This window comes from Gavialis gangeticus, unplaced genomic scaffold, assembly GCF_001723915.1.
Source record: "Gavialis gangeticus isolate Ggan-Ray unplaced genomic scaffold, GavGan_comp1, whole genome shotgun sequence".
NCBI classification, from domain to species: domain Eukaryota; kingdom Metazoa; phylum Chordata; order Crocodylia; family Gavialidae; genus Gavialis; species Gavialis gangeticus.
Genome location: NW_017728983.1, coordinates 974,102 through 984,968, shown reverse-complemented (window position 1 = coordinate 984,968; position 10,867 = coordinate 974,102). Strand labels below are relative to the sequence as shown.

Here is a 10,867-nt window from a genome sequence, read left to right as displayed (position 1 = left end):
CCCCCCCCCCCCACCCAATCTGCACTTTGCTAGCCATAAAAATCCCTGGTGGGAGCCGGGCAGGGGGAGGTTTATTCAGAGAACAGGGCCAGTTCTTTACTCCTGCCACCAGTCACTGTAGCAAGCTGGCAAGTTTGGTGAGGATAAAAGCAGTAATTAGGCCTTACATGTATGTTTAAGGTATCTGTGGTAACTAATCCACTACATGAGCGAGAGGCAGATGGTCTCCTGACAGGCTGCCCTGCCTCCCCTAGTGAACCAGGGGCAATGCCCCTGCTGCATTGTTGGCTCAGGGCAAGCTCTGGAGGATAGGGTGAGGAACCAGACTGCAGAGCACCTAAGGGAGCTTATGTTTCCATGTCTGCCAGCACTATCACCAACAACTTATCAAGAGTGCCCTGGCGGTTAGACAGGCTGTTTAATGATGCAAAGGGGGCGGAGTGGAGGTCACACGAGCTGCCTTTCGGACAGGAGGTATGTTATCACTTTATAGGGCTTCGTGCGTCAGAGATGCATTACACTAATGCAGCAGCAAAGAAGCCATGAGTGCCATGGGTCTGACACCTGGCAACGAGAGTTTTCAGTGAAAGACCTGCCCCAGCCAGCTCAGTCATCCCCACTCTCCATCAGCCTCTTAGAAGGGAAAGAATCAAGAGCATTATGCAGCAGATGCAGGGCTCACAGTTATGGAAGTGGCTGGCAGTAGGTTTCTAAGGGAGACTGACTTTTTTTCCACCTATTTTCTGCCAGAGCAGACCGTGACGATTTGACTCAGAAATGCCTGCTCAATCCAGCCCTTCCCTGCCAGAGCTATGGTGCTGTGGTGAAGGAATGGGGGGCTGCTCTCTGTGGGTGAGATCTCTCAGACATCTTGTCAACAAGTCCAGGATGGCTCCAGGCAGGTGGTTCTGGGAAGGGCAGGTTGAAAAGTAGTATATTCTTGGCTCACATTTGCTGCAGCACACAGGTCCTAGGACAGCTGGATAGGCCAGGGCCAGCATGAGGGGACCAGATGATGGGCCCTGATGAGAATCTCCCAACTCCTTTGCACACTGGGAATCTTGACCTTCTGGAACATCTGGGTAGAAATAAGCTTCCTGCACCCACCCTTCTGCCCACAAAAAACCTGTCCATTCCTTAAGTGTAGCAGTCCAGTGCTACCATATCCTGATTCTCTTTAGAGATTGCTCCCAACAGCCAGCCCCATCCAGTCAGCCCTTTGGTTTCCCCCATGGTACTGGCTGGCTTTCTCACATGCTTTGTTTACCTGTAGGGCGGCACAATCATTGGCAGTGCCCGCTGCAAGGCTTTCACCACGCGAGAGGGGCGCCTCCAGGCTGCTTACAACCTGGTGCAGCATGGGATCACCAACTTGTGTGTCATTGGGGGAGACGGCAGTCTGACTGGGGCCAACATTTTCCGGACGGAGTGGGGCAGCCTGCTGGAGGACCTGGTTAAAGATGGTACGTGCAGTCTGCTGTGTTGGACACACGTTAATCCCTGTGATAATCCTCACCTCCAAATCTACAGGAGAAATAAAACTGCGAGCAGCAGTGCACAGGTTTAAGCATGGAAAGTCAACTTGGGTATTCATAGACCTGAAGGCTGGAAGTGACCGATAGGCCGCCTTGCCTGATCTCCTCTTGTCTCTCTCGGGCGACAGGATTTTACCCCCTTGTGAAGCCTCATAACCTGTGTGTGGCTAATACAGATCTTCCAGAAAAGTGTCCAGTCTTAGTCTGAAGACAGCAAGAGAGGGCAGATCTACTTCTTCCCTTGGTCATTTAACCAGTGGAACAATAACTTTCTAATTTCTTCTGAATTTATCTGGCTTCAGCTTACAATCATTGGCTCTCACTCTGCCCTTTTTTGCTTGAAGTCCAGCATGCTTGTGCACTTGACTCAATGGGGACCTAAGCTACTAAAATACCTCTGATGTCTCTTAAATTGAGTAGACAGGATTCAGAGCTAGGAAATGCGTTTCTGCCTTTGGTTCTGGAAGAAAGCCGCATCTTCCGAAGTATGATAGTAAAGTCAGTTTGATTGGCTTCTTCAAAGGGGCCAGTTTAACACCAGAAATTGCAGTTGAATTAAGTGCAAATTCTGTTCACAGAAAAATCACCCTGCAGCCTATCAGACTTGGCTTTCTCTTGGGTAAATGGGAAGTCCTTTGGTTGATCCCATCTTGCTGCTTGGAAGGCTCAGGACAGTGGCATCTGCTGTTGAGAGGCGCCATTCAGGATGGTGGAGGAGGTTGCTAGATCAGTCTTAAGAGCCTTTTGAAAGTAGTGGCTTGTTTTTCAATGTATGGCCCATTTTGCCTCTCCCCACCATACCTCCAACAGAATGTTGCTTTGTGGGAGAGTCTCAGTAGTTGATCGATGCCCCCACAAAACGTTTCTCTGTATTTTTCCCCCAGGTCAAATAACTGAGGATGTAGCTCAGAAGTATTGTCAGCTAAACATTGTTGGCCTGGTGGGCTCCATTGACAATGACTTCTGTGGCACAGATATGACAATCGGCACAGACTCGGCACTACACCGCATCATGGAGGTGATTGATGCTATCACTACCACAGCCCAGAGGTGAGCTGGGAATCCCCAGATGGCTTATTTTTACAGTTGCCCCCTCTTAGAGATGACAAACTGAGTTGAACCCATGGCAGTGTCATGGAATGACTGGTGTAGCAGGGTCCATGCTAGAAGTTGGTAAGGAATTATTTGGAGCCCCTGTAGCTGCACAGCCCCTGAGTCTGGGGCACAGACCTGCAGTGGGGGGTGGAGCATAGGAGCATTGGATAGCTGAGCAGGTTTCTAGCGAAGGGTAAAGACTGCTCCAGAAAGCCTGACTCCAGCTTCCCCTCTTGTTTTTTTGCAGCCACCAGAGAACATTTGTGTTGGAGGTGATGGGCAGGCACTGTGGGTAAGGAAAGGCCTGTGTCCTTTTGAGGAGGGAAGCAATATTGAGGGGGTGAGCATTGGAAAAGACTATAAGGGGAGGGTAGAAGACCCCTGAAGGGGATGTGACTGGGCTTTGAGTGGGTAAAAATGGTGTGGGGAATCGGGGGGGGGGGTGGTATATAAGTATGGTGTATGAACCTGGGCCATATAACAGTGAAGAGAAAACCCAAGTTAAAAATCATAGAGAAGAAGGGCTGGAAGGGACCTCCATGGGTCACAGTCTAACCCAGTCCCATGCCTTAGACAGGATCAGCCCTATCTAAACCAACTTGTACAGCTCCATAATTTAACCTCTTAGTAAAACTACTGTCAACCCAGACACAGCACAAGACATAACACCTGAACCTGACACAGGTAAAGCAGGGGACCATGACAGCCCACATCCTGCTTCTGTAAAAAGTTGTTAATATACTCTCCAGTGATCCCAGGTAGAGGCCATACCCCACACTACAGAGGAAGGCAACCCCCACCCCTCCATGCCAGTCTGACCAGCTTCACCTTGAACATCTCCAGTGATGGACTGTCCACAGCTTCCCCAGGCGTGGAGGGAAGTCTCTAGCAAATGTTCATTGGGCCGGTAGAGACAAGGCACTGTGAGCCTCTGGGGTTACTAGCCAAGTTATAGGTTTGTAGGCACGAGCCATATTCAGGCTCACCTGGCCGTTCACTTGGTTCAACACAGCATTGTACTAATAGTTACTTGGTCCCTGGTGACATGGTTTTTTGCCTCTGTTGTGTCTTGTCAGTCATGGATGGGTGTTCCTGGATGCTAACTTGTGTCTGCTTCCCTAGCTACCTTGCCTTGGTGTCTGCTTTGGCTTCAGGCGCTGACTGGCTTTTCATCCCTGAGTCCCCTCCTGAGGATGGCTGGGAGGACCTCATGTGTGAGAGACTTGGGGAGGCAAGTGCTCCATCTTTGGTGTGTCTCGGGGAGAGCAGTCAGTGTAGTGGTAAATCAGGAGCCACATACTTATTTCTCTGAGCTCATGGGTAGAGGTGTCTTGCTTAACTGGGCTGATGTGAAGCAGCAGACAAATTGCTGGAGGGTTCAGCTGGCATCCTTCCACTGACATGTCTCCCTGATCACGTACACAAGAGGATTTTATCTTCTGAAGGGGGGGAGCTGCCACTCTTCCCCACTTCCACTTCATCGTCCTTTTTTTTTCCTATTCTCTCCTCCCAGAATTTTGATCTGCCTTGATCTTAGTTCTGCCGCTTGAGCCAAAATAAACTTTAGTTTCACCGCTGGAGACTATTACTAATCTCTCTGGTTATTATTCATAGTTTGACACCTACCAGGCTTCTGCTACAAATGTTTTAGAGTTAGAGTACTGGTTCAGGTGTGCGGAAAGAATCTGCATGGGATGTACAGATCAGCTGTGGTGTTGGCTGACAGCTGTGGTGTCACCTCTTTTGTCTTTGCCAGTCCTTGCCCAAATAGTGCTGTCTATCTGCTTCAGTGATCAAGACTCTTGTGGGTGAGATGACACAATGACCAAATGAGCTGATAGGGAAAATTCAGTTCCATTTTTCCCTCCTTTAGGATTTTCCACCAGCAGGTGGGGGCTTGGCCTTTTGCCTTCCTCTCGCATCACATGAGCACCCTGGGCCAGTTCCCCAGCTGACAAATTGGTTCTGCTCCAGTGAAATCACCAGACTCATCCAGCTTCACACCAGCTGAGGGTCCGGCCCCTGCCAAAACCTAAGGATCTATTCCTGGACGAGCCAGTGTATAACAGTCTGTGCTCATCCTGATAGAAGGTCCCAGGGGGCAGTGCAACTCTCTTTAACACACAACTGAACTGAAAATGCATGTCAATGTGCCGGGAGAGAGCCCAGAAAAATTTGGGGTCTGGACCTTGCTCCCATGAAGGCAGCCATGGAGGCCCAGACACATGTCAGCATCTACTTGCTCCCACCTCTTTGTTGGGTGCTTAGACAGCCTATCTTTGTTCTAAGGGCTAGGTTAGTCCATGGGTCTCTAGAAAGAGCTAGTACCCTGCTCTACAAGTAAGCCGCAGAAACCCATTGCTGAGTAGGGAGAGGTTGCCCTTAGGTTGTGGTGGCTGGCTGGAGACCTCTTAATTTCGGAAGAGAGCTTCCTGCATTCACAGAAATACAGAGCTTCTGTGCACCCTCTCCAGCTGTTTATCAAGGAGCCGGCTGTTGCTAGCAAGGCAGGGAGTTCCTTGGCCAAGCTCACTGTAATGTTAGTACCTCCCAGAGAGCACTGCCTGCCCTTTTGGCTTTGGCCAACTCTGCTAGCTAAGCTTGACTTGTCTCTTCATCAGGGAGGACTGATTTTAAACCGAGGTAATTTAAAACCTCCGTGTCAATTTTCAGATAGCCTCAATTTAAATCACTAACTGGTTGTTTCCATTCTTTCCTAAAGATGGGAGCAATTTCCTGGGTTGTTTCACCCAATAAAATGTATAGGCTTGCAACTCGGTGGAACCTGGACACTGGGTTTGGCGTGTCTTTTTGCTACTAGGAAAGGCCATGATATAATTACAAATGCTTAATGAAGCAATGGCATTTTGATGCTTTCAGAGGTCTTAGTCATTTTGTATTTGCAGTATGCTAGAAAATGGTTATGATATATTGCCTGTTTACTAGATAATTTACTTCTAAATCTGTACATGATCCATGGTGCCCTGCTTATAAAGCTTGACCTCAAAAGTTGAATCCTCCTTTCTATAGAAAAGCACACAGCCTGTAACAGAAGGATTTTGATAGAGGTTCGTAGATGCAACAAACTTATTTTCTGTTTTAAGAGATTATAAAGAGAAAAAAAAGCTTTGGCTTTTATAGATAGTTTTCTATTAAATTTAGAGTTCATTTAAAATGGGTTTCTTTTTGCAATGAGAAACTTCATATTATTTAACCAACAAATTTTTAAAATATTCAGCCTTTTGATAACAGTTTCTTTAAAAAAAATAAAAATAAAAAACACTCCATGGTTTTTATCACATGTTTTTTCTTTGTGGCAGACACGCAGCCGAGGCTCCCGCCTCAACATCATCATCATTGCTGAAGGTGCCATCGATAGGAATGGCAAGTCCATCTCCTCCAACTATGTGAAAGATGTAGGTGGCAAGCTCGGATACTCTCTCCTGTTTGTTTTGGGCCTCTGCCAGTGCTTTGTTCTTTAATCAGACCGCTCTTTTCTCTCCTGCGCAGCTAGTTGTCCAGCGCCTAGGCTTTGACACACGTGTGACCGTCCTTGGCCATGTGCAGCGTGGTGGGACCCCGTCAGCATTTGACCGTGTCCTGGTAGGTACAGTCTCCCTAAATGAGTGGGCTGCTCTTATGTGGATGTGCTCTGTGTACCAGCCCAGCAAAGATACTGGAGTACAGGTCATCTGTGCCATGGAGGATGAAATGCCCTGCTGTTTCTGGTGAGGTGAGCAGGACATGGGCCTGAGGAATGAGTGCTTCCCAGCATAGTGGGGGAAAGCACAGGTTCACTTGTGAAACACAGGGCTTGTTGTTAAATGCAACATGTATGTGCTCAGCCATTTTGTACAGAACGGAGCTTGGCATTCTCCCTGCTTTCAGGAGCTTTCTCCTTTTTAATCCTCCACTAACTGTACTAATCTTAAATAATCTAGCAACTCTTCAAGATCTTAAGTATCTGAATTGGACAAATAGCCAGCTGAGTTGCATAATCCATGGTTCAATCATAAAGCCATGTAGCTCTGTTCCCCTCTCACAGGGGCTGTGCTTATGGCATATCCAGTATCCCCTAGATCTGTTCCTGTATACTCATTTTAACAAGTGGGAATGCAGGGCCTTCCCCTGGAGGTACTACAGACCAGGCCTCTCTCTGTGCCTCTGTTGGGTGTGTGCACTGTCCTAGGGGTGCTTCCCTGGAGAGTGGAAGTGTTAGTCTGAGGGATCTTTTAGTGATGGTATGTTTGTGCCCCACCAGCCCAGTCTTCCTCAGTGCTTCATGTGTGTGTGCTTTTGTGTCTACATGCCCTCATGGTGTTTTGCACCAATAGTTCAGTTGCTCGCCTGAACACCTGGGCAGGACCTCCACCAGTGTGTCTGCCTGTCACACGGGGGCTTAAGTCCTTTGGTGCAGCACGTGACAAGGGTGTGTTTGCACTGATGAAGCCACCCTCTCAACTGGGTTCTTGTCGCCTTCACAGAGCAGCAAGATGGGGATGGAAGCTGTCATGGCGCTGGTGGAGGCAACACCTGACACCCCTGCCTGCGTGGTGAGTCTTTCTGGGAACCAATCTGTCCGGCTGCCTCTCATGGAGTGTGTTCAAGTGGTAAGTACCTGAAAGCTTAAGTATGTGTGGGTGGGTGTTGTGGAGAGGGGAAAGGATCTAGGTAAGCAAATTCCACTTTTCTGTTTTGTTCAGTGATTTCCTTTGGGGCGGGATAGCAACTCACAAGTGAGGGAAAAATGCATTTGGGGGCCCCTATAGGTTTAAAATCCTAGCCCACCCTTTCTGTTGCTGCTGGAGCTGGGCTTGACCATTAGGGTCAGGGAATAGGCCAAGCATGCATTTAATTTTTAACTCTGTCTTGGTGCTTTTGCTCATTTCTGTTGAATTTACTGGGACTTTTTTTTTCCCTCTAACCTCACAATTATTTTAAAGACAAAAGATGTTCAGAAAGCAATGGATGAGAAGCGGTTTGAAGAAGCAATCCAGCTCCGGGGCAGGTAAGAGCAGCAGCTCTATTAGAAGTAAGCATGAGTGTTGCTTCCTATCTAAAAGGGAGTGCTTTAAAACCCACAAGCTGACTCAGATTACCCTGAAATTTGCTGTGCTGTGTGGGGATACAAGGAAGCAATGTTTCCTCTGAAGAGTAACAGTCCGTGAGTGCTCTGCCTTGGTACCACGTGGGATGCTTACCGCTGGAGGCCGGGGGCTGGAGCAGAGAGGTTGGGGCTAGGGGCCAGTGGCTGGGAGCTGGGAACCAGAGCCGGGGGTTGGCGCTGGAGGCTGGAGCTGAGGGCTGGGGGCTGGGGCCAGAGGCTGGAGCTGGGGGAGTTTTGCAGAGCTGTCACAGGTGTCAGCTCCACCCCCCACCTCAATCCCCCTGCACAACAGGTCACCAAAACTTCTTGTGTGGGATGGGGCTGCAGGCAGGTGGGGAGCTGGCATGGGCACAGGTGGGCATCAGCTTCAACAGGGGTAGCTCAGCCAAGGCCGCCACCTCTGACCTGTCCTTATGCCCGATGGAGGGACTGGAGCTGCTGCCCAGGTTTGGCAGCGGCTACCCAGGCATGGAGGTGGTGGCGACTGGGTGGAAGCTGCTGCTGGGCACCAAGAAAAAGCAGGACCTGGCAGTGGGCACAGCCACCTTCCCCTCACCACTGCTGGGACCCTTCTTGCTGTGGCCACCTGGCGCCCATGCTGGGGCTGCCCTGTGGTTCCTCCCTGCTGCTGCACCAGGTGCAGGGCCTGTGGTGGCCTGGAGGTGATACTGGCTGCAGCAGGAAGGAGCTGCAGGGCAGCCCCAGCACAGGCTCCGGTCAGCGGTGAAGGGGAAGCAGTTATGCCCACTGCCAGGTCCTGTGTTTCCTCGGCACCCAGCAGCAGCTTCTGTCCAGCCACTGCCACTGCTGCTTATCGTGGCTAGGACAAGCCAGTCTGAAGCAGGCAGTGCAGGAACCCTGACCTCCTGCACAGAGTGGGCTTGGGCCAGGGCCAGAGCTGATGGCTGCGGCAGCCAAAGGAGCAGCTGCTAGGGCTGCCAAGAAACAAGGGTCCAGCCGCGCCAGCCCCACTGCATGCTTACGGGTGGCAGGCTGCACCATGGGCTGGACTGCGCTTGGGCCAGAGGGGACTGAGGGACCTGCTGCAGGCCAAATAAAATCCCTTCGCTGCCATATCAAGCCCATGGGCCATATTTTTCCCCACCCCTGATCTAAACTCTTTGTAAAACTGCTGTCAACCCTGACAAGACACAAGACATAACTCCCGAACCTCCCACAGGGAAAGCAGAGAGACCAGGGCAGCCAGTGGCCTTTTTCTGTAAAACGTTGTTAATATTAATTCAAGAAATCACGGGAAAAGGGCCATGCCACCTCTACAGAGGAAGGCAAAACTCCCTCAGTCCATACCAAATTGACCATGGGGTAAAATCCCCAGAAATGGCATTGGTCTGACTCTGAGTGGAGGGGCAAGACCCTCTAGCCAGGAACCTCTGACCTTTAAGTGTTCAGCTTCACTACATTGACATAGCTCTACTGAAGTCGATGGATCTATGCTGATTTATCTCAGCTTAGGGGCCTGGCCCCAGCTGTGTCCTTGTTTGCTAAGGAGACGAGGGAGTAGATTCTGGGAAGCAGGAGAGTCCCGGCCTCATGCTGGACTTGAGAGAGCACCAGAGTATGAGGAGGAGATCTTACTGAGGAGAATCATGCTCATTAAAGAGCTCTTGGTATGTGACCCTCTGGCCTGAGCAATCTTCTCTTCTCCAGGAGGATTCATGTCCCTCCCTGCTGGAAAAGGCCAGCCTGTCCCTCGTCTTGTGCCTCTGCCTCAGCAAGCCCCAGAGAGATCATTGGGTCTCCCCACTTGGCAGTTTATATAGCTCAGCAAATGGGAGCTGTTGTCTGAGGCATATGACCCTGTCCCCTCTGCCTGTTTAAATTTATGCCCTCCTGCCTTGGGACTGGTCACTGACTCAGTGGGGCTTTGATGCAAGAGTGACTGAGTTTGGTTTTCTTTGTAGGAGCTTTGAAAATAACTGGAACATTTACAAGCTCCTAGCGCACCAGAAGCCAGCCCAGCGGAAGGTAAGAGGACTGGAAAGAAGGGGAAGCACAGCTTGGGCTTACCAGTATCATGCAGCGAGATCTTGGCCTTGTAAAAGATGTGGGCAGGTGTGCACAGGCACACGTGTACGTGGTCCCTCCCGTTTTCTGGAATGCTTATACTTGTCTGCACACTGAGATGCTGCCCGAGCATGCACAGATCTGGGCTCTCCTGGGCACCACATTGGCATTTTAGATTGAGTTGTTTGGAATGAAATCTCTGTTGCTGTTAGCAAGAGAGATCTGACGGCATGGGAAGATGGAGCTGTGGCCAGAGCTCTGGCTTGCTACTGTTGCAGGGGCTGTGTGAGGAAGAAATGCTGTCCTGTAGTAAGGCCCCCCCCAGGCACAGACAGAAAGCAGGTGGTGGAGTAACCAAAGTTTCTCTCAGCCTCCCTCCTTGGATGCCAAAGGCAGCTGGGAGGGGAAACAGGTGAGAGCTGTGGCAAAGTGAGGCTGACAGGCTCTATGCAGTCCTGGCTCAGAGCCCAGCTGCTTCAGGAGCTGCAAGGGAGACACTTGGGACGCCATTTCCCCAGCCCCTTAAATAAAAGGACTGATCCAACCAGAATCGCAGGCCGCAGGAACCTGTGACCCTCCAGAGCTCTTCTAGCCAATGAGGCAGAGAGTTGGTGGGCTGAGGTCTGCTCCATCCATGCTCCTGACACTGGGGACAACAGCAGTTCTCTCCTGGCCCCAAGCTCTACAAACTGATGGCTCTGCTCTCTTTCTGCCCTCTCTCCCCACAGAGCCCGTTCACCCTGGCAATCCTAAATGTGGGTGCCCCGGCGGCTGGGATGAATGCTGCTGTCAGGTCAGCGGTCCGCATAGGCATTTGCAAGGGGCACACGGTTTATGTGGTGAATGACGGCTTCGAAGGCTTGGCCAATGGGCAGGTAAGGGTCCCCAGCTGGGGGAGGGTGGGGCCATGCTCAGTTGTCTGCTCCTGGGGATTTGGGCTTCAGTCCAGCGTCTTTTGTGAATGTTGCCTCCGGTTTGTCACTGACCTCCGCAGCAAGTGCTTGCCCCCCTTGCCAAACCAAAATGTAGCCTTGTACTGTTCAGAAGGACGGGAGAGCAGGGGTTGCTCACCCAGTGCTAGAGCCGGGAGTAGAGGCACCAGAAT

At 50.7% G+C, this 10,867-nt stretch overlaps 1 protein-coding gene across 1 annotated transcript in view; it reads left to right on the top strand.

The window, feature by feature from the left end:
• The window catches only part of PFKL (phosphofructokinase, liver type), a 43,948-nt gene that overhangs the window by 15,053 nt on the left and 18,028 nt on the right, over positions 1-10,867 (top strand). Inside the window, exons 4-13 of the mRNA XM_019512773.1 lie at positions 1,274-1,463; positions 2,420-2,585; positions 2,878-2,922; positions 3,753-3,861; positions 5,951-6,046; positions 6,141-6,233; positions 7,115-7,240; positions 7,574-7,638; positions 9,660-9,723; positions 10,491-10,637. Of these exons, the coding sequence (XP_019368318.1) occupies positions 1,274-1,463; positions 2,420-2,585; positions 2,878-2,922; positions 3,753-3,861; positions 5,951-6,046; positions 6,141-6,233; positions 7,115-7,240; positions 7,574-7,638; positions 9,660-9,723; positions 10,491-10,637 (1,101 nt within the window). The remainder of the gene's footprint in view (positions 1-1,273; positions 1,464-2,419; positions 2,586-2,877; positions 2,923-3,752; positions 3,862-5,950; positions 6,047-6,140; positions 6,234-7,114; positions 7,241-7,573; positions 7,639-9,659; positions 9,724-10,490; positions 10,638-10,867) is intronic.